Source organism: Verticillium nonalfalfae (genome assembly GCF_003724135.2).
Source record: "Verticillium nonalfalfae strain VnAa140/NRRL 66861 chromosome Unknown scaffold_147, whole genome shotgun sequence".
NCBI classification, from domain to species: Eukaryota; Fungi; Ascomycota; class Sordariomycetes; order Glomerellales; family Plectosphaerellaceae; genus Verticillium; species Verticillium nonalfalfae.
In genome coordinates, this window is record NW_021167372.1 from 17,664 (window position 1) to 39,883 (window position 22,220).

The 22,220-nt window shown below is 54.8% G+C and overlaps 7 protein-coding genes across 7 annotated transcripts; 3 read left to right on the forward strand and 4 right to left on the reverse strand.

Moving 5' to 3' along the window:
- Nucleotides 1-24: 24 nt before the first annotated feature.
- On the reverse strand, nt 25-3,562 carry D7B24_002046 (uncharacterized protein; the record flags this gene model as incomplete). Its single annotated transcript, XM_028636262.1, has 10 exons — nt 25-1,334; nt 1,384-1,595; nt 1,648-1,839; nt 1,895-2,151; nt 2,199-2,333; nt 2,393-2,768; nt 2,826-2,941; nt 3,003-3,189; nt 3,243-3,319; nt 3,446-3,562. The coding sequence occupies 10 exons, from the start codon at nt 3,560-3,562 to the stop codon at nt 25-27; spliced, it is 2,979 nt and encodes a 992-aa protein (XP_028491449.1).
- Nucleotides 3,563-5,344: 1,782 nt separating this feature from the next.
- Nucleotides 5,345-6,638, forward strand: D7B24_002047 (uncharacterized protein; the record flags this gene model as incomplete). The annotated part of the gene is made up of 3 exons (XM_028636263.1): nt 5,345-5,415; nt 5,484-5,583; nt 5,649-6,638. The coding sequence occupies 3 exons, from the start codon at nt 5,345-5,347 to the stop codon at nt 6,636-6,638; spliced, it is 1,161 nt and encodes a 386-aa protein (XP_028491450.1).
- A 474-nt stretch (nt 6,639-7,112) lies between these two features.
- On the forward strand, nt 7,113-7,946 carry D7B24_002048 (uncharacterized protein; the record flags this gene model as incomplete). The annotated part of the gene is made up of 1 exon (XM_028636264.1): nt 7,113-7,946. One exon carries the CDS (start codon nt 7,113-7,115, stop codon nt 7,944-7,946), a length of 834 nt encoding a protein of 277 aa, XP_028491451.1.
- Nucleotides 7,947-8,268: 322 nt separating this feature from the next.
- On the reverse strand, nt 8,269-13,415 carry D7B24_002049 (uncharacterized protein; the record flags this gene model as incomplete). The annotated part of the gene is made up of 6 exons (XM_028636265.1): nt 8,269-8,538; nt 8,610-9,370; nt 9,425-10,884; nt 10,941-11,166; nt 11,536-13,051; nt 13,110-13,415. The coding sequence occupies 6 exons, from the start codon at nt 13,413-13,415 to the stop codon at nt 8,269-8,271; spliced, it is 4,539 nt and encodes a 1,512-aa protein (XP_028491452.1).
- Nucleotides 13,416-14,462: 1,047 nt separating this feature from the next.
- On the forward strand, nt 14,463-18,005 carry D7B24_002050 (uncharacterized protein; the record flags this gene model as incomplete). Its single annotated transcript, XM_028636266.1, has 1 exon — nt 14,463-18,005. One exon carries the CDS (start codon nt 14,463-14,465, stop codon nt 18,003-18,005), a length of 3,543 nt encoding a protein of 1,180 aa, XP_028491453.1.
- A 599-nt stretch (nt 18,006-18,604) lies between these two features.
- Nucleotides 18,605-18,832, reverse strand: D7B24_002051 (uncharacterized protein; the record flags this gene model as incomplete). Its single annotated transcript, XM_028636267.1, has 1 exon — nt 18,605-18,832. The coding sequence occupies one exon, from the start codon at nt 18,830-18,832 to the stop codon at nt 18,605-18,607; it is 228 nt and encodes a 75-aa protein (XP_028491454.1).
- A 1,482-nt stretch (nt 18,833-20,314) lies between these two features.
- On the reverse strand, nt 20,315-21,925 carry D7B24_002052 (uncharacterized protein; the record flags this gene model as incomplete). Its single annotated transcript, XM_028636268.1, has 2 exons — nt 20,315-20,347; nt 20,423-21,925. The coding sequence occupies 2 exons, from the start codon at nt 21,923-21,925 to the stop codon at nt 20,315-20,317; spliced, it is 1,536 nt and encodes a 511-aa protein (XP_028491455.1).
- Nucleotides 21,926-22,220: the final 295 nt, after the last annotated feature.

Here is a 22,220-nt window from a genome sequence, read left to right on the forward strand (position 1 = left end):
ATTGGCTGTCCTTTTACGAGCAGCTTAGTATGCGCCCTTCCTCTCACGCCACTTCGGCTGAGGTGCAGGCTCGACGGGTCCAAAACCTGTAGCACTGACCATGCCGACCTCCCACTTGAGACCTTCAATCCTGGCGCCTCCATCCTCCATGGCCCAGAGCGAGATGGCGAGGTGGTTGGAGCCCTGGAAGTTGAGGATACCCTCGGGAACAGGGAAACGAGTCTGAGGGCCCACGTGGTGAACAAACTTGCCAAACTGGTAGCCATTGACGAAGAGCTGTGCGCGGTAGGCAACATCGGTGGTGTTTCCAAAGGTGAGCGAGAGCGGGATGTCATATCCAGTGGGGAGGTCAAGATCAAAGGTTGCGGAGTAGAAAGCGATGCCGGGCTCCTTGATGCCTTCAGTCGGACCCTTGCTGTCATCCCAGCTATCCGAAGGAGGTTGAGGCCAGTGGTAGCCCTGACGTTCAGCAAACAGGCCACCCTCGTTCAACGGACCCCTGTCATCATCTGCATAGTCTTCACCGCCGAGGTTGCCGGTGATCTTCCAGGCGATGTCAGACTGCTTGTGGCCAGACAGGGCGTAGTTCAGGATACCACGGGGGTTCTTCTGCTGTTCTTCCGCAACGACCCAGTTGCCGTTCATGCCCATGTGGTCGACAACAACGGTGATGATGTACTCCTCGCCTTCAGTGAGCTTGGGGAGATCAAACGTGCTGTTGTGAGCGGGGGCGATGGCGTTTCCAACCCAAGAACCAATGAACTGGTCGTTGAGCCAAACTGAAGTACCATACGCGTTGCCGCCTTGCGTGGTCAGGTCAAGAGCGTTGCCGCTGCTGGCCTCCTCGCCGTTGGCAGTGAAGCGTCCGCGGAAGAGAAGGGATCCAGTGTGGAAGCCATAGTCGCCGCCATACAAACTCTTGGGGGTGTCCAGGGGGTTGGCAATGTTCAAGGTGTTTCTGTCAGCGTCCAGCCAAGCGTCATCGGAGTAGTCGGACTGAATCTCAGGCAGGCTGTCGAGGTACTTCCACTTCAGGCGACTGAGGCAGGGAAGCTTGATATCGGGTGTCTTGAACTCGATCACGGCAGACACCACACCAGAGTCATCTTGCTCAAAGTCGAGAGCCTTTCCGTTGAACTCAAGAGCCTTCAACGAGGTGGGCGCGCCGCCGATGACTTCAATAGGGGTTGTAGCGTTGACGTCACCAACAAAGCTGAGCGAAGATCCGTCAATCGAGACGGTACGGACGAGGTAACCAGCCTTGATGATGACATCCGCGGTTCCGAGATCAGCCTCGGTCGGGGGAACCCAGTAGTTGTATGCCTCGTTGCGGTCTGTTGCATGTCAGTAATGTCGAGGGGGAGGGGTACTGGGAGAACCAACTCAAGATGTAGACGTATAGGTCTTTGTGCACGCGAACGACCTTGCGATCCTCCGTGACTTCCCAGTTCAGGATCGTGTAGCCATCCTTCTGGTCGGTTTCAACATCAGATCCTTCAATGACTTCGGCATCCCCCTTGCCCTCGACAGCCAGCTCGTGGTGTTCATTAGGACCGCCATACACAACCAGGACAGTCTTGTCCTTGTATTGCTTCCTGCGTATTGTCAGACGGGCTCGCAAATGGTCGAGAAGACTGTAAAGCTTACCAGGTGAAGATTTCAGCGGTAGAATAAACGAGGGTCTTGTCACCGACGGCGTAATCGCTGACGTGGATCTTGGAATCCCTCCTGGTCAAAAACAGGCTCTCACTCAGCTGAGGAACAGTGAGATTTCCATATTCAACAGTGTCCACGGTGAGCTTGTAAGCCACAGTCTCCAGCGAGCTGTACTGTGTGTGCCTAAGGTGGCTGGTCAGCTTTGATTGAGAGCACCTAGTGTAACATGCCAACGTACCTGGCAAAGTAGAACTTTGTGGTGTTCGTCGTCGCAGGAGTGACAGTGATGGCAGCGTTGTCCGTCCAGTCGAGAGAGGCAAAGTGGCGTTCAGCCTCGAGATAAGCTGGCGAGACGTGGAAGAAGTTCGCCTGCAGCTTTGACTCGCTGTACTTCTCGCGGTTGACGAGACGCTCCTCGGTGATCTGAGCGCCGTAGTCATAAGAAGTGTAGCCGTCAGAGTGACCAAGGTTGCCCCAGTTTGTTCCGCCCCAGGTCTATTGGCTGTCAGGAGTAATTCTTGGGTTCAGCAGTGATGGCATACCATGTAGACGTTGAAAAGTGTCGCTCCAGCAGCGTAGGCATGCTTGAAGAGCACACGCTCGAATTCGTGGTTCAGCAGACCAGCACAGCTTTCGAAACCAGCACCGCCCCAAGGCTGGAAGCCACCACCTTGAAACTTTGAGGCGTTAGTATTAGGGTCTTCGTTTTGCAGATGCCGCTTGGGCCATAACGTACCTCGACAATCGTAAACGGGGTGTTGGGGGATATTTCCCGATGACGCTGAAGCCAGTCCGTAGGCAGGCCCTGAGCAGGCCACTGGTTCGGGTTCCAGCAGTCAAACCCGAGTGGGTAGGAGTCGAAACCGTAGATGTCAACGCTAGCAGGAGTGGTAGGCGTGACGCCGCCTAGTTTCCATGCCTCATTGTTGACGTAGGGAACAACGACGCCCACGCTGCGGAACTGGTTGTCGACATAGCTCCAGTAGTTGAAGTCAGGGAAAGGGTAGGGCTCGACGGCGAACATGTATTCGTTTTCCATCTGAAATAGGATCACCGGGCCACCGTTGGTGATTTGGGCATCAGCAATGATGCGGCCAATCTCTGCAGTGTAGCTGTGCAGGTCAGTCACTGCGCAGAAACGTCTCTTGGCAGCGGCACACTGTGCTTACTTGTCGGTCGCCTTCAGGTAGGCCTCATCGCTCGTCCTCAGTGCTCCCTGAACCCGCTGGAGCCAGCCAGGAAAGCCTCCGCCGGTAACTTCAGCGTTGACATAGGGTCCGGGCCGCTGCCATGAGTTAGGTCAGCTGTTGCCCTCATACAGCAGTCGCACCCGAGCTTGAACGTACGGCAAAGAGATAGAGGCCGGCTTTTTGGGCGGCCTCGAAGAGGGGCTCCAGAGAAAAGATGCCCTCAGCGCGGACCTCGCCAGGCTTTGCCTCGACGAGACCCCAATTGACGTAGAACGAAACGCAGTTGTAGCCCATGGCCTTGATCTTCTGCAGGATGTCAAGCCACAGACTGGGAACTGGCATTCTTCATCTATTGTCAGTGTATCCTGATCCCAGCAGAGGACACAAAGCCCATACCTGAAAGCGTGGAACTCGGCGCTGAAGAGCATCAGCCTCTCGCCGTTGATCAAGACGCTGTTGCCATCATAGGTGACCTGTGAAAGAGTAAGTATCAGATACGCTGAGCACAAGACATTCTCGACGCTGAAGCAGGCGCGAAGGTTCAGGTAGCTGAATGTAGCGGTCTCTTGGGGCATACGACCCGTTCCGACTATACTCACAATCTTCTGTTGTCTCTCATGGAGGCTTTGAATGCCCGCATCCGCGGCAACTGCACTGACTCCAGAGAGCCATGTGGAGGCCAGCAAAGGCAAGATCTGGAGACGTGACAGCAGCATTGTTACGAAGCTCTGCACAATGGTCTTGAATCGCAAGTCAACAGACAGACGATGTGATCGACATCCCCTTCAATGCTGCCCCGTGCAAGCTGGGCGACGGGATCTATTTCATTCCCAAACCCCCATTTTCCCACACGGCGCATTGCAACCCGTCGGGATGCTACCATGTCCATGCAAGTCGTGGCGTAGCGGCGGAATTGGCAGGCCGAGAATGGCTCGTCGATCTCAGGCACAGTCCATCGCCATCTGTTCTGGTCGGTCCTGCAGATCGACATGGATTCCCCTCATCCCCCAGAGAGGGGAAAGCAAGTCGTCGGGAGCAGGGGGGTGAGGATCAGTGGCACGACATGCGCCATGATGTAGGTCGCGCGAACCTCTGCCGACAAAAGCCAACTGACGTCGGGAGCCGCGGACAGCTCCCTAATCGGCCTCCCTCCGTCGGCGTCGGATATTTGGCTTTGAAAAAGACGCGGGGAGGATCCTTGTCGCGGGCCGGTCGACCGGCGCATTGCCCCTCTTGCTGCTGGGTTATCATAGAACCCGTCCATACAAGACCTGGCGGCACTGCTGGATGCATGGGAGCGAAGGGAGCGGGGAACTCTAATGGCTCCTCGTACAAGTTTTCCGACCTGGTCGCCAGGGGAGGACGACAGGACATGATTCTGATCTGGTGGTGCGTATGAAGCAATCGAACGGCCCGATTTCCAACAGTCGAGCTGTTTGCCCGTCGTTCGACTTTAGCCGCTTTCAGGAAATTGGCCCCAAGTTGGTGAGTATAGGACGATCCGAGGATGGGCATCATTACAAGCTAGGTGGTTTGCTGCATGGGCTTGCTCCCCGGTCCTGGATTGAAGATCGCAGGGACTTGTGTGAATTGGAGTCTGGCGGCAGCGTATCTTTATCAATGGGGGCCCAGCGCTTAGTCGGCCTTTCGAAGTGCTATTGGATAGAAGCTCAAGGGGTTAGCAGTGCTACTGATCTGTGTCTCGTTTCTTGCACCGACTTTGACTATTGCATTCTCCGGCTGCTGGCCATCTTCGCACTCTTATCAAAGATAAGGGCCATTTGCAACCTCTTTGTGTTAGTCTAGTTATAGTTCAGTACTATGACGAGGAAAAGATTGAGGACCGCAGGAGATCAAACACCCACTAGGTGACTCCGCCTTAGGTCGGGTGGTGAACCCAGCCAGAAAAGAGACCGGACCCAGGAGGGGACAATGAGGGAGACGTTTGAGGCTGGTTTATTGTTATCGGTCACAAATCACAAATCGGAGAGTTTACCTCCTGCGATATATATCTTTTTCCTCCACAGCCAGTGAAAAGGACTCGATGGGCACTGAATCCATAGGTATACCTATGGACTGCTCGGCGGCTGGCCTACTTAAGCGAATGGTAGGTAACAACGACGTAATGAGCTTTAGGATCAGGTCGCCAAACATTCCAGGACGAGGGATATGCGGAGCACGAAGCTTTAGATGAAGGCAGAGTGAAGGCATCGCCATTGCTGAGATCCACCTAAAATGCGGGTTCACATGGTGTTGTTCTGAGCCACAGCGCCACCCGTACAGTGCTTGAACCACTGGCAACTGCCAATGCACGGTGTCAAAGCCACTGAAAGAGATGACACTCCCTGATCCCTCCATCTGACCATCTTCTCAATACCTTGCACCTCCACAAAACGCCTTTTTGCTGAACGCTGAGGCCCGATCACGCAACTTTGGTCATCGGAGGGCTGCATAATCGACCTTCACTTGTGCTGTACAGAAATACGCTCTTCGTAAGCATGGCGGCCGATGAGCCAGACTGGCGGCCCGCTGTCTCTGCGAGCGATCGCTTCGAGAACATACAAAGCATGTAAGCCAAATGATCCTCAATCAGGCTCAAAGCCGCCAGATGTAACATCTTTCCTGACTGGTTGGCAGCAAAATCGCATTGGAGGGAGCAAATCCTAAGGTTGCAGCGACCGCACAATCTGAGGCCTTTGCTCTCGAGAACCAAGCTTTCAGGGATAGCGCCAGCCGGGTAAGGTCTTCTGTGTACGTTGCATCGGCAGAAAACCTGCTGTTAATAACAGTCTTGAAGCACAGAAACAGTATGAAGACGCGTGCCGCTTGGTTCGAGATGTCTCACCCCCGCTAGCCGAGGCTGCGGACTCTGGCGAGGGCCATCTATCGGAGGTAGGAATTGCCATCGGGCCTTACGAGAACTGCATGCCAGTTGCAGAAGGCGTGACGTCGGAGGTTTTCCGATGTAAAGATCGAGCCCTGAAGGTGATTGTCGAAACGCGCAATATTGAGCCACACAACCCACAGCGCGAGGCCAAAATTCTCGCCCTTCTCAAACGGCCATGTATCCCCTTACTCGAAACTTTCCGAGACCACGAGCAGCGCTTCGTTCTGGTTTTTCCATACATGCCACTCACTCTCGCCGATGTGCTTGAACAAAAACTATTGCCGGCGACCTGCATTCGGAGCATTTTCACAGATGTGTTCACCGCCTTAAGGGACATACACGCACAGGGCATCATTCACCGCGACATCAAACCAGCGGCCATTCTCCTACAGAATCCGGAGGGACCAGCACTGCTCTCTGACTTTGGCACCGCATGGCACCCGAACATGTCGATCATATCTGAGCCCGCAGATAACAAGATTCTCGACATTGGCACGGGCTCATACCGTGCTCCGGAGTGTCTCTTCGGCGACAAGTCTTACGGAACTGGTGTTGACATTTGGGCCACGGGCACCATGCTTGCTGAAGCCTGTCGCTATCCACCCATACCCCTTTTTGAGTCACGGCCAACACATGAGGATGGCAATCAACTGGGTTTGATCTTGAGCATCTTCAAAACACTCGGAACGCCCACGAAAGAGACATGGCCAGAGGCCGCTACATATAAGACGCCGCCTTTTGAGATGTACAGAACGATCGAGGGGAAGGCCTGGGAGGACATCCTGCCGAACATCGACCCTAGCATCCGTGACTTAGTCGCCAGCATGGTTCGATTCGACTCGAGCAGGATGACCGCTCAAGAGGTGCGTATTCTCTTGTCAACTATCATTCGGCTCATGATCTAACAGTGCAAAGGCCTTGCTTCACCACTTCATGACTGAACAGACTGGTTGATTAAATCTGACCTTCCATTTCTGGCACTCCCCCGTAAATGACTTCTCCGCGTACTGGGTTAAGTTGGCAGAAACCTCGGCAAAACGGCAAAGTTAGAGAGTCAACACATTTGGGCAGAGAGGCCGACCAACGGGCATGAGATCGAGTATTACAGACGAATGTGCACCAAGAAGGAGTTCTCAGCCCCTGAAAGGACTACATTCTACGGACTAAGATCTCCTTTACCATCCTCCTTTGTTCTCGGCTAGCAGTCGTGTCATCGTAGACTCCTTTACTCTTAGCTGCGATGCATCCTCTGACAAAGGAACCAACGGACAGCATATCAGTCTCGATCCGAGTCAATTTCTCCGTCAGCACAAGTTACGTTCACATATACCCACATAGAACCACTTTGTTAAAACAACAACCACGAGAGCCTCGTCGAGATGTATCCCAGTGCTATTCTCAATGCATTCATGGCCCGCGGCAAGCCGAAAGGCCACGGCATCAAGATCAAGCCCCAGTCTACAGACCGGCTCCTCGCCATAACCAATGCCCTCCCCGACGAAACGGTCGAAACGGCCGCCCAGGCGATCCTGCGCGAGCGAGCCCTCGACACATCCGTTCCTTACAACGAGCGCGTTCAGATGCTCCAAGAGGAAGGCATGTCCAACCGTCAGATTCAGGCCATGATCAACCCGCACGCCATCGCCGACCTCAACGACAAGAATCCCGGCGGGCGCACGCTACACCATTGCCCGAAGAAGAAGCACGGCATGGACCAGGCGCGCTGCATCAAGGACGGCTGCATCATCGAGTGCCCAAAGTGCGGCGCCTACATCTCCGCCGGGTTCGGGTCCAGGTGCAGAGGCTGCGAGACGAGGCAGTTTACGAAGCAGAGAGAGGAGCAGGATGCCGCGCGTGCCGAGAAGGAGAGGCAAAAGGCGGAGGAAGAGGAGAGGGAGAAGTCCGCGGGCCTCACGGGCCGGAAGAAGGACAAACCCAGGTGGAGTGACCATAAGCGTGAGTTTCAGGCGCATGCGAGAATGGCTCGCGTCGTTGCCGGCCGTGTCAGCAAGAAGCGGAAGGGCGAAGAACCTCACGCAGACGCTGTATGGAGAGCGCTGCTTGCTGAAACTTCTGGCACGGACGATGGCGGCGATGATGACGTGGAGTACGAAATGGAGGAGATGGGTCGGATGGATCCCGAGCGACGCAGGTTGTGCGAAATTGTGATCGCGTCTTGGCTCATTGAGCACCATCGAGACCTTCTTTTCTAAGTCGACTCTTCTAAGTCTACTCTTCTAAGTCTACTCTTCTAAGTCTACTCTTCTAAGTCGATATAGGTCGCATGTGCCATTATTAATTATTGGGGTCTCACGACAGCAAGAATCTCGGTGATAACACAATCAGTGTCTATTCTTCGAATGCTCCATACCACCACGTCCATGCAATGACAGCTGCAAATCTATAGACCGGTTTCACAAGACCGCTCCTACACGAAGTACCCAATTGCTTGGCCTCTGACTTTTAAGTGGCCAACCGTTACGTTTTGTTTTGTTTGCTGTGTCTTAGGCTCTTAGGCTGTGATACTCTATTACTTTACGCAGCTGCTGCCCTCCTCGTCTTCACATCCGAGCCAAGATAGTCGATCGGGTTACGACACAGAGGGCATGTGTTCTGGTTACTGCTCTGGAACCACTTATACAAGCAGGTTCGGTGGAAGAGATTTTTGCAGGTCGAACATTTCTTATCCGGCATCTTCTTATCCGTTGAGATGATGGAGTAGCAAATGGCGCACTCGCTCTGACCCTTGAGGGCGCCAACGATGTTGCGACGGAAGGTGGTGAGGCCGTCAATGATGCTGCCGTTCTGTTGGGATGTCAGGAACGTGCTGTTATCCAGAGCGCGGAATCGTGATGCAAGGGGGGAAGAAAACTTACCGAGAACGTAATGACACCCTGAGTCGTCATCAACCAGCTCTGCCACTTGCGCTCATTGACCGCAACTCTGTTGAGTCCGACGACGTTGACGCCTTCAAGAGGGTAGCCCGCCGGGACTCGAATGGCGATGGACGCCAGTGACTCGTCGACTTCGTATCCAGCTGTGATTTCCTTGGCCGTCGGGCTTACCTTGACGACCAACTCGTTCTCATCTGCAGCCGGTGCCTCTTGCGACGACGCCCAGACGGCAACTTCGTCGAGAACCTCGGAGATGATCAAGGGTGAGAAGTATTTGATCATCCATGCCTCCACTGCAATCTTGGTCTGCTTCGAGCGGCACTCTATGTACCAGGCCCTGAAAAGACCAGGAATATACTTCAAAGTCAAATAATACAGGTGGACGAGGAGCCAGTGCAAATTCTTTTCCTCAGGTTCTGAATCGGCAACCTTGAGGTCGTAGGATTTGATCTGCTCGATTGCGAGTCCCTCGCGATCGAGGTTTAAGGCGTGGGCGGCAGAGTGGCCGAGAACATCAAACGTAAACTCCATCAGAGGGCCGACGTAATTCTCGGTCTTCAAGTGCTCAGTATAGTCGTTTCGAACCTTCAGAGATGCGGTGCTGTAGGCGTCGAAGACGAGGCACCATGTAAGGAGGTAAGATCGTATCGCCGTGGGAAATTGGGCGAGAACCTCGTCTGAATACTTTTCTAGGGTCGGCGCCTCTAGCAGTAGAGAGAGCAATTCATCAGGTAGACGCGCGTCTGTTACGGTCATCAGTACCGGTCAACCATCTTCGAGATAAAAACATAACATACCAGACTTCTCCAAAAGAACATCAATCGACAGCTGCTCTTGTTTGGCTGGCAATGACCGGTGAAGCAAGCTGAAGGCAGCAGTTTGAATGTCGCGCGACTCTGAAGACACAAGACCATAGAGGTCTGAGAGGTCGGCAACATGCTTCAGTGGGATCTTCTCAACCTGGCGGCAGATGAGACCGTCAATAATCTCTAGCGGCTGCGTGCTCTTCTCCCTCGGCATCTCAAGAAGCGTCAAGAGAGCACGCGATTTGTTCTCGGCGGATTCCTTAATGGCGTCCACCAGGTCATCGTTAGGCTCAGAGATAGACTCGAGGGCATTCATAAGCCTCAGAGACGCATGGATGTAAGGAATAGCGTCCTCTAGATCATCAGATGCAGCCTTGGACCAGAGCGTCGTGCAGAACTCAATCGTGCGCTCCCAGTGCGGTCCATATACGTCTTTTATGCTGGGAAGCAGCATGTGCAATGCTCGACAAATCTCCGCCGACAGAACTGGGCTCAAGCCAACCGGGTCGTCTAGCCAAGAGGTGATTTGACGGATCGCAAATACCAATCGATTGTTAGCAACGGGTATCTCTCCGACACCAAACACTCGGGTGCAGGTGTTGAGGAGCACAAGCGTGGGCAAGGTCTTCTCGGATTGGGCTGAAATTCCTGCTGCATCGCTAATCAGGCGGTTGCAAAGCGTATTGACGAGCTTCGATGACTGCAGCACCTCCCCAAATCCGTCTAAGAGAGCAACAGCGCCGAGAATAGTCGTAGGTGATGCCTTCACCGCGTCAAAGTTGGCAAGCACATCATCGACCGACGAGGGTGGGCCATGATGATCTGTCAGAGTCCCGATAAGGTCATTCAGGGCTCTGGCGCTGTAGAGACCCAACGGCGTCAGGTCTCTTGTCTTTGTGACCATCAGTTCAAGCAAGCCGTTGACCAACTCTGTGGTTCCAGCACTCGTTCCATGACTCCATCCAGTTGCCTTCTCTGCAAGCTCGTGGATTGCGGCTCGGGAAGTCGAGACCAGGCTTTCCGCTGACGGCAGAGAATTCTTGTATGCTAGACTGGCCCATAGTTTGTGAGTATCCTTCAACGTGATTTGATCCGACGTCAGTTGAATTGAAACTGCAAGAAGCAAGAGAATCTTGACATCGGACTTCTCCAGCAACCCCCGAGGATTGATGTGGGATGCAAGAAGCTGAGCAGTGTAGAGCGCCATGCGGGCCGGAATAGAGCGCCCTTCCCGATCTCTTCGTATGCGTTTCTGCTCATCGGAGTCTTCAGGCTGGACCAGGAAATGAGCTCCTGCAATATTGCTCGTGATTGCCAGTGAAGGATCTACGTCGCTTTGGAGGAATATTTGCAACTCTTGCATCCATATAGTAGTGTTTGGGAGTAGATCTTTGATAGCGACATCGCCGCCCTCGGCGGCTTGGATAGCTTGGTGACATAGTGTTTCGATACTATCATCAGTCAGTGATCAGTTGCTTTCGGACTATAGACATATAATGCAACATACCCAAGTGATTGCTGATTCGCATCTTCCAAGTTTCTTTGTATGATTGCCACTGCGGCTTGCTTGCCGCCTGATGGCTTGTCGATGAGAGATCGCAATGTGCTAGCACGGGATGAGATGGTAGAATCGTCCAATTCAGCTAGGCCAAGTAAAGATGTAATGAGAGCCATGTGCGTTGTATCATCCCGTGAAAGTTGCGTAGGGTTGCGGCTGGCAATAATCTCGAGGGCTCGTACGGCATTGTCGGTTTGTTTTTTGTCTCGGCCGAGAAGAGTGAGTGCCTCTTGAACGATACTTTCCGATACACGATCAGTGACAGTTTCTTTGATGAAGGCCTCCTCTAGGAATGACCATGCATCGGTAGAACCTTGCAAGGATTGAGACGCTTTTGCTGCCAACAAGTCCTGGTAGCCTGCATGAGAAGAGGCAAACGTTACTCCACCTTGTGACGTTGCTAAACTTCCGATAGCTTCGAGTGCTGCAGGCTGCTCTTGCTGAAGGATAAGTGTGTCGATCCAAGTCTTCCAAATCGTGAGGAATGCTGCGTGTTGGTTTTGTGAAGCTCCCAAGCCTGATACACAGGCGACGAGGTCTTGACGCGACCGTGAGGCAAGGATTAAGTCCATGTGGTCACGGCCCTGCTCATGTAGGAATTTCTCGAATGCTGTCAGAACGGATTTGTCTTCCCAAATGAAGGAAGCATGTCGGCCGACACTGTGCAGTACGCTCGCAGCGCCATAAGGCTTGAGATTTCTGTTCGCCAGCAATTCAATGGCGCGAAACACGATGTCCTTGGATGGACGGTCCAGGACCTGCGTTTTCTGGTGCGCGGCAGGCATTTTGGTGTGGATTTGACCGACAAGTGAGAACCACCGGTCGCCCTCTTGGGCAACGGCATCTTGTGACTTTTCGTAGTCTTTCGACACCTCTGGAAGGGAGTTGGATATCTTGGAACATAATTCGGCAGATAGCCGCTGCCATGCATCTGCAGTCTCTGTTTGAGCCCCGTCAAGGTGACGGTCTATGGTGATGCCGAATGCTTCCACAAGAACCAGTGTACCTGCTTTGCCTCCCACGTCCCATCCCGTCGTTTCCGTCGTGGGTTTCAGGTAGTGGCTGATGAGAGGGAAAATATGGTCAAGAAGGAATTGAGATTGAGGGCCGTCGGACGGCAACAAGGCGAGAAAGTGCCGTGCGGCGCGAACGTAGCATGTCCAGGCTGATGGCGCGTTGATCCGAGGTTCTCCACGACTCGCAATACCGACTCTCAACGACCTTAGAATGTCGGACACGGATTCGTGAGTCAGTTGTTCGGTTGGAAGTACTGTGAGCAACTGCTCCAGGTAGCCCCAGAACTTGACCGAGCTACCCTGCGACCCCTTTTCCAAGAAAAGCTGTAGACGAGAGATTGGCGTCTTCTTGTCGCTGCTTGATGACCAGATCTCGGGGAACTTTTGCGTCAAGCGGGTAAGGACCCTCACATACTCAACTGCAGAGCCGGTCTGGTTGCTCTTAAGTCCTTCTGTGACAAAGATCTTCTTCAGTCTTGACACTTGTGATGCGACAGAATCGTGTCTCTTCTCCAAACAGACCCATAGAAGCTCGCAGGTGACCTTCCTGACTGCTGAGTCGGCAAAGGTCGCACTCTTCCATACCACGTCCTCCGAGAAGAAGATGTCGTACGAATCCGCCTCGGCGTCAAGATCGGCTTGCTCCAGCTTCTGTAGTAGTTCAAGGACCAAAGACAGACTTGAGTTTACGACACGGTAGTATTTCGCCTCCGCATCGTCGGCCGTCGTCGATCGTTCGTCGCTAAGGGTATCTTTGGTTTCTCGTATCGCGTCGGCCGCGTACGTGAGAATCTGAGGCTGGCATTTCTTCCAGAAAGCGAGGACCTTGTCGATGTTAGTCAGCAAGGACGAGAGGCCTTGGCTGGCCGCGTTTGCGACTGCGCGATCCTTGTCTGTTGTGCCCGCGAGCCAGGTGCCAACCACTTTCGGCACCCGTTTCTCCATGCGCTTTCTCGCAGATTTCATGAGCTCGAATTGCAGGGTATGCGAGAGCTCGCGCGCCCGTCGGGCATTGTCTATTGAGATACGAGGGTACACTTGAACCTATTATATACATTACTAGCTGCTCGCACACAAGTTCGCAGGCACCAGGGGGACGCACCCAAGCTTCCAGAATCGCCTCTTCGGGCCCTCCATGCTGCTCGTGAGGGTGCGCTCTCACATATGCCACGAGCTCCTCCAGGGCTTTTGTCTTGGTTGTGGCATCTTTCTTGAGCAAGTTCTTGAAGGCGACACCAACATTCGCATCAGAAATGGAGGAGAAATCGGGAGGCTCGGTCAGGTAGGAGAGACCGCTGCCGGTCTGGGTTGACGAGAAGCCGCCGAATCCTGACGTACCCGGGTGGGAGCTGCTGGAAAAGGCACTGGCGCCAGGAAAGCGAGAGCTTCTACCTTGAGCTCGTGACATCGGGGGCAAAGGTGCGGGCGATGGTGCCGCGATGGGGGGAGTGTCGAAATGAGGTGTTAGGCGGGGGAAGAGTCGGCGCTGGCTTGACCTAACGAGCGCTTCGGAGTTGCGCGACGCGACAATGAAAAGCTTCGCAAACAGAAGGATGGAAAAAAAAAATAGCGGCGTCAGCTATCATGGGTCTCGTCGGCGCGAGGTCTTTTTTTCCTTCCGGTTTGAGGCGAGTGCCCGTTTGGCGTGCTCAGCAGTTGACTCAGGCCGATCAGATTTTGGAGTAGCCCCTCCATCGGTCTCAAGGTAGGAACTGACTGACCGATGCTGTCATGGTGGGGCACTGAGCGAACTGAGACACGTGATGACACTTCTCACGCCCAAGGTGGGCGAAAGTAGGCGAGCCTACGATGATTGGCTCGCATGGTGGGTTTCACAGGGTAGGGGGCAAGTGGATCATTACCCCGCGTTGGCTGAGCCTCCGCCCACGTCGCCCATTGGCCGAATCCCGATTAGCGTGTCTTATCGCGGGCAATGGCGGCAATGAGGCCTCGCATTCGCCCGACCTCATCCGGCTGGAAGGCAGGCACCCCCATTCGGCCACTTCCCCAGGTGCGCGCGCCCCCAAAGCGCCTGACCTCGAGCTCGTTGAGCCGAAGAAGGAAGCAACAGCTGGTTTCCTTTGTTTTTACTTCTCCAGCACTTGACCTGGTATTTCAATCTTTCTCTCCTTCTACTTATTCCTTCATGCTCCTGCATCCAACATCACACGAGCGCCGGTGATCTTTCCACATCCCCATGTAAGTCGTCTCACTTTCACACCCAACCCCTGGTCTCTTTGCGCACCCTGGCCTTACGTGCCTTGAATCACCCATGTAAAGCACGGGCTGCCACCTTCGTCATTCCTGATTTCTCCGCACTTGTACCAGGCCTCAGAGAGAACAAATGTCGCATGCTCCCCGACTCTTTACATAGGTTGAGACCAAGTTCGTGTCTGCTCACCTCTTCTTCTCTCAGTTATTAGCATGATATAGACTGCCGTAGCTCGTCTTCACCATGTTGACGACAACTGCATCCTCTGCCTCGGCTCGAGCCAAGCTTCTCCAAAGTGCCTCATCTACATCCACCACTCGTGCCCTGACAGCTTCATTATACCGCGGGCAGGCCCGCACCCACCTCACAAGCCGAGGGTCTGGCAACGATCCGACACCATCATTGACAAGTCCCTACGCTCCAATTGACCCCATCACCAATCGTAGGATCCCTACGTACACTGAACGCAACACGATCCTCGCCAAAGCCCTGAAGGCTAGTTTCCTCAGGACGCCAGTGCATTCGGATGGCCCACCATCGGCCCAGGAGCTGCGTAAATACCGCCAGGTCGATATTGACGATCAGCCATGGGTTACCGTTCAGCTTAGGTCCAACAAATACTCCGATCTCAACGGATACAAGCCCGTCCTGAGCAGCTCTGCCCCAACCCACGCCAGCTCAGCGCAGAAGTACAGCGATCTCCACAAATATAAACCGCTCGTTGATCAGGTGGATACCGCTCACGATGTCGAGCCGAAATACAATGATCTCCACAAATACGGCCCCGTTGATGTCCACAACGCCGCATCTTCGGCACCTGCGGCGACCGAGGGCACTCACAAGTATAAAGACCTTCACAAGTACGTCCCTGTCGCATGGAGGGAACCCCATGGGGAGGCCCCGCCATCTGCCGAAGAGAAGTCGAAACATTACTCAGATCTGGACAAATACCGCCCTATCAGCTTTAATGAACCGAATGGCAACCTTCCTCCTACTGCAGAGGAAGTATCCAAACAATATTCCGACCTGGACAGTTATCAGCCAGTGCGTTTCAACGAGCCAAGTGGGAAATTGCCGCTCACACAGGAAGAGCTTTCCAAGCAATACACGGATCTTGGCGCGTACCGTGCCGTGCAGTTCAATGAACCCCACGGAAAGCCCCCGCTCACCCCCGAGGAGCTTTCCAAGCAATACACGGATCTTGATGAATACCGTCCCGTGCGATTCAATGAGCCCGATGGGAAGCTGCCGCCTACACAAGAAGAGCTCTCTAAACAGTACACAGATCTGAACGAGTATCGTGCTGTGCGGTTCAACGAACCCACTGGGAAGCTTCCACCCACCCAAGAAGAGCTCTCAAAGCAGTACACAGATCTGGACAACTACCATGCTGTGCGATTCAACGAACCCAACGGGAAACTCCCACCCACCTCTGAGGAGCTTTCAAAGAACTACACGGACCTGGACAAATACGGGCCAGTGCGATTCAATGAACCAGATGGTAAACTTCCTCCTTCGGCTGAAGAGGTCTCGAAGCAGTACACCGACCTCGACCAATATCAGCCCGTACTGTTTAACGAGCCCAATGGCAAACTGCCACCAACATCCGAGGAACTTTCTAAGCAGTATGATGATCTGCACAAGTATGGTCCTGTCTATTGGAATGAACCCAACGGGAAACTTCCGATCAGTGCCGAAGAGCAGTCGAAATTCTACGCCGATCTAGACAGTTACGGACCTGTCATGTGGAACGAGCCCAATGGCCAATTGCCACCAACTGCTGAGGAGCGATCCAAGCACTACACAGACTTGGACGCATATGGTCAGCCCGTCATGTGGAACGAACCGAATGGCAAGTTTCCCATGTCTGCCGAAGAGCGCTCGAAGAAGTATCAAGACCTTGATAAGTATGGACCGGTTCAGTGGAACGAGCCCGACGGGAACCTTCCCCTTACCCCAGAGGAACTTTCGAAGCGGTACGCGGACTTGGATGCCTACCAGCCTGTCAGGTGGAATGAGCCCGACGGCCGACCAGCAATGACTGCTGAAGAGGCCAGCAAACAATACGATGACGTCGACAGTTATCAGCCAATTCGGTGGAACGAGCCCGATGGCAAGCCATCTATGAGCCCTGAAGAAGCGAGTAAGCAGTATGATGACTTGGACCAATATGACAGGCCTTTTGCTCACAACGAACCTGACGGCAAGCCCGCCATTACTCCAGAGGAAGCCAGCAAGCCATATAACGATCTCGACCAATACAAGCCAGTCCGCTGGAACGAGCCCAACGGGCAACCTCCTATGGACCCCGAAGAAGCCAGCAAGCGTTACAAGGACCTCTCCGACTACTCCGAGCCATTCCAGCACAATGAGCCCGATGGCAGACCTCCCGCGCAGCAAAAAAAATCCGCTGTAACAGAAGATTTGTTCAACTACGGAGCTTTTCGTTACAATGAACCTGACGGCAAGGCAGAGGATATTGATCTGCTGCGCGCAAGCGATCTGCGTGCCAAGTCATTGCAGTCTGCGAGTGCAACTCAAAAGATGCGCGCTGCGCTGGACACGGAATCATTGGAAAGAGACAATTCACGGCATGGTCGGGAATGGGAGAATGCGAACAAGGCAGCCAAGACCACCCTCAAGCAGTCCAAGATAAAGTCGCAGGACTCGAGTGAGGCGACCCGAAATGTCACTGGCAACTATGTGAAGGACTTCCCCGAGGATTTCGCCGTCTCTTGGAGCGCGATGCTTGGGCAAAATGATGCCGCAATGGAATATCAAAAGAAACTCGAAAACGGCACGCGGGAGCCGGAGCAAGGCGATGAGGACATTGCATCCTTTGACGAGAGTTTTCCCAAGCTTGAGTCCACCATAGAACCCCAAGCTTTCACTCCAGCTCTGCACAAAATCGAGCCGGCGTTGAACCGTGGGTCATCTCTCCTTGACAGCCAGAAGCGGGCTGATCGACTGCGTACACTCGCAGATCCATACTCTACGGAGCCTCAAGGACTAGAGCTCAGCTACCTGCAGGAATGCGGCGGCAAGCCTACTGGTCCTACTTTTGTCAGAACCTATGGAACAGTTAGCGACGCTGTCTCGGCTGCCGCAACACAGGCAAAGGCAGCCTCTAATGCAGCTGAGCCTGCCAGGGAGGCGGCTCCCAAGCCATCATACTACAAGATTCTGGCTTTCGATCCGACGACCAATTCCATTAGCACTGCTGAGACGTCGTCGCTTGCCATAGACAGCTCTGTCCCACTGACACCACCAGAGGCAATGATGCGTCTGTCCAATCCCGTCAAGTTCTTCCCGCACCTAGCACCACTTCAGGCGCAGGGGTACGAGATTGTCTCTGGGAACGGAGACGTCCTTGTGTTTCGCAAGGTCCGCAACGCCCAGCAAGAGACGATCAGCACTCGTTCGACAACGGAACAGGCCACGAGATACCAGCCCCCAAGGGTGAACCCCATTGACATGATGGGCAGTCAGCCCGTCACCCCACACTCATACTCGGCGAGCCCGACAGGGTTCGTGAACTTTGAAGATGACAGTGCCGAAGTGGACCAGAAGCCACCCCCACCTTACCGAGGAGGCTACGGCGCATCAGGTGCGGGCCCTGCTGCCAGCGGGTTTGCAGCAGACGAGGAGCCAAAGAGGGCCGGCAAGGCCAAGAAGGTACTGTTGGGTGCCGCGTGGGTTGGAGGCATTTCGTATGCTTTCGGTACCGTTGGCCAGTACTTCAGGACGGGTGGTGCTGATGGGAAGGGTCCAGGGGAACGGCTATGATGTCGTCCAAATGCATGGACGGATGAACGAGACTCGATCTATTTCATTGTTTTGATTTCTTTTCTTCCTTCATTTTTTTTGGTGTTCCATGGAGCTGGGCAGGATTGGGTTGCAAATGTTTTTCTGATACCACACGACTGAGATTGGGACCGTTCTGGTGCGGCATGACACCGCTATCTTCTGATTCGAACTGCTTTTGGTTTGTATCGAAGTTGGGCTAGTATCGCCCTTCCTCGACCTGTATGATTAGGGGCTCGCCAAGCGACGCACCATACTCTACTCGGCGTTCTCGCTCTCACTCTTTTGGCTACGGCCACAACAGCGCATCTAGGCAGGCAGGTAGCATAGGATAGTATAGGATAGGAGCCATTTTGAATCAATCTTTTGGATATATTACTCGAATCGAGATGCTGTGCCTTCTGGAGCTATCTGCACCGTGACAGTCTTCTGTTGCTCAAGGCCATACCATGATGAACACCGGATTCCTGATCAGACCCTGGATCCTCAATTTTATTTTTTTCAGTCTCGCAGTCCCGCTCGCCCACGGTCTGATGCAGGCAATTTACATATAGGGTGGTCAACAATGGGCGGAAACAAAATTACGTCCGCTCCGTGAAGCCGGGCCCCGTCTTGACGCGCTCGTTGATATGGCTCATCTGCAGCTCGCGCTTCTGGTCCTCCTGCTTCCAGCTCTGGCGGCGCTCAAAGGCGGGCGGCGTCCAGCTGTTTGTGTGCTCTATGGCGCGGGCGGCCTCGGCGGCGGCGTGGGGCGACTGCTGGCTCTGCGCGATGGGGACGGCGGTGTTGACGGGAGCTGGTGCCGACATGTTTTGTTGCGATTTTGGTTCCAATGGTACGTACGTTAGCGTTTGTTGACGCAGGTCAGCGTGGATGAGGTGATGCTGGTGGTTCTTGTAGGTGGTGTCTGTGTACAGATGGTGGTAGGATTTGTGTTCGTTGTCAAGACGTGCCAGCCTAATGGGGACGTTGACCCCCCTTCATATAAGTGTAGGACTGCCTTCCCCCCCCCCCCCTATATCACGGGTTGCACCTGCCCACATCTCCGATCGGGGGGCGTTTCGCTGCTTCTCCTGCCCACCTACCCGCTGGGGCGCGTTTGTTGCCGCCCGTCCGCCCCGGCGTGCTGCCGATCGCGAGACCCTAGACTGACATGCGGCGCAAAATGAGGTGAGCACACTCGGGGTCCTTCCCCCCCTCCTCCCTCTCGCGTGGCTTGGGTCTAGGCATGCTGTTGCGGGGTAGGTACCTTAGGTAGAAGCAAAGCGGGCTGGTTGCCTGACGCTGCAGGACGAAGGGGGTGCTGGAGGAATGCGTGCGAATGGCCCGGTAACGCTGCCTGTCTTGTGTACCTTACCTAGGTAGCTGAACCATCCGTTCCCCCCGGAGTACTTCGCAGGCTGGCAGGTCTCGAAGGTGAGAGGTGAGAGGTGCTCGGGGGTCTACGCGAGGGAAGGGCAGGAAACGGTACGACGGGTGTCGTGACCCTCACGGTTTCGATGACTGGCAGTGGTGAGATGTGGGTGCGGGGGATGGGGGTATGGTACGATGCAGTGGCACGCATTCGGGGTAGCGTTGCCCTTCTGTTGTGTGGTGGACTGCACCAGCGTGTTCTCCTTTACCTCGGGCGGGCTGGCAGGTTGGAAGATGCTGGCTGAACGCTGGCCGCGAGTTTTTGCAGTGCATTTGTCACAATTTCGTGGTGGGATGGAACGAGCGACAGCACACTCCGCTCGTGTGGTTGCATCGGGTGCGAGCACGACAGTTCAACGTCATGTCTTGGTGTTGGTGGTGTGCACAAGTCATCCGGGGATCTCGATGTCCCGAACAAACATCTCTCTCAATAGTTGACATGTCACACGGAGGGCGGAAACTAGAGTACTGAGTACTTGCCGTTGAACACTTCAATTCACCCGAGTCAACGTCAGACACCAACTCGCTATCTAATACACGGGCTTTCCCTCCATACTCCATCCCATGCTTCCTTCCGTCCAACCTTCGACGCCAGCCTCGCTGACCATGACATGACGGGGGTATACTTCCATCCTCCCCGACACCGACACCAGAAAAAACCAAGAACAATAGGTAAAGACCACCCGGGACCAATACAGATGACAAGGTCGTCAGGACCTTCATGAGGACTGGCGAAGAAAAAGATACCCCATCTGGGGCTCCGACTATAAAACAAGACAAAGACGCCATTCGCTATGCAGCTATGTGACAAGGGGATAGCGGGCCAAGAAAAAGTATAGACACGGGAAGAGGTCAAGGTGTAAAAAAGGTACAAGCGATCACGGAGTTCGGGGGCGCTTCCAGTAGTATTGCTATTTCCATGGTTAGACCTCGTCGAAATTCTAAGGCAGGTAGGTAGCAGTCATAAAGGGGTAAATGGAACGTACCTTGTGCTGTTTCCTGCACGCCCGCAGACTCGGCTTGCGCAGGCCGTCAGTAACGGCGAGCCTCCGCTGCTCGTCGTCGTCGCCCTCGGGCATGTAGTAGTACTCGCTCTCGAGGGCCTGGCCGGCGGCATCCTTGCCCTGGCGCGAGATGATGCCAATGCAGACGGTGCCCTCGATGATGGAACGCAGCGTGCTCTTCGTGAGGCCACGCTTCTCCTCGGCGGGCAGCGCGTTCATAATGGCAGACAGGGGCGTGGACGAGAGGCGGGAGAAGGCGAGCTGGTTGACGACGTGGTTCTTGACCGTGGGGTTCTCAATCGCTGGTGCAGGCGAGGGTTCACGCTTGGGAGACGGCTCGACCTCCTCCTCCTTCACCTTGGCGAGGATGGGGGACGAGGCGAGAGGAAGCTGGTGTGGCCGCGGGGCACGCTTGGGAGTCGTGGGCTTGGGAGAGCATGTGGTGATCGAGGCGAGACGGTTCGAGATGTTGGCGCCAAAGGGACCAAACGAGTGGACGACGGGGTCGTTCTCTTCATCGGGGTTTTCGTCCTCGTCAGGGTCGCTGAGGTCGGACGAGAACGAGTTGGTCACCTCGGTCATGAAGCTCTGACCAACGTCCGGACCAGGCTCGCCGTGCTTGGGCAAGTCATCCTCGGCGCTGAAGTCCTCAAAGATTTGGATTTCGTCGCTCGCGCTCGCGGGTAGCAGAGACTGGAGGCGCTGCGAGGATGTGTTGGTGGTGGCCGGTGTAGGAGACTCGGGTGTCTCGATACGCGGCGCGCGGCGAATCGGGCTCGACTGAAGAGCGGCAACACCGCGGGCCTGGGGACGCGGCGAGTCCTCCCACGACGAGTCTGAGAGATTGCCGAGGGCATCGCGGAGGTCTTTCTTAGGCCATTGGATCATGAGGCGAGCATCGTGCACGTCCACCATAATCTCGGTGCCCTCCGTCTCCGATGTAAACGAGTCTCCCTTGAGGAGCTCCCACGTGCGGCCCTGGCAGTGCAGCTTCAGTCCGTTCCAGCCATTGCACACAATCTCAATCTTGTTGGGGTGTAGAGGCGAGGCGGCAGGCACGTAGCGGGCCTTGACGTGCACGCGTGACACGAGACGGTTGCCGGAGAGCTGGTAATGGGAAGAGTTGCTGGAGCGGCCCATGAGGAGCGTCTCGCCATTGTCGTTGAGCTCGATGGAAGGAACAGAGGCGAGAGGGGCACGTTCGGCGGAAGAGGAGCCGGGACGTACAATGCTCGGACGGCGGGCGACACGCGGCGGCGAGGACGAGAGGATGCCGGTGCTGGACGTGGGCACAGGCGTGGGATACTTGAGGTGAGCACCAGCACCTCCAACGGAGCCGTCTCGTGCCTGCCTCTTAAGCGGCCGAGGGAACCCTGGCGAGGAGGAAAGAGGCTCGAATGGTGGCAGAAGGGTTGGTGCAGGACGCTTGACGCCGGCGACAGGGAGCACAGGCTCCATGGTTCTCCGAGGCGGCGACGAGTTCATTGTGGACGCGACCAGTCGATGTGAGAATGATGTAGGGTGTTGTAGAAGATTGGCGGAGGGAATCTCGACGTGATTCCCTCTGAATGTGTCGTGATATAGCGCGTCTTCGCGTGTGGAGGCTCAATATCAGACGTGGACGTGGCTCGCGTGTTGCCCAGTCATGTAAGTGTTGGTGCGGCGACCAGTCGATGGGATTCGATATGCAGGAACTATCAGTAGTCGGGGGGAGATTCGAGGTTTCTGTGAGAACCGGACGAGGAATATTGAGTTTCCAAAGAAAGGAGGGGTTATGGAT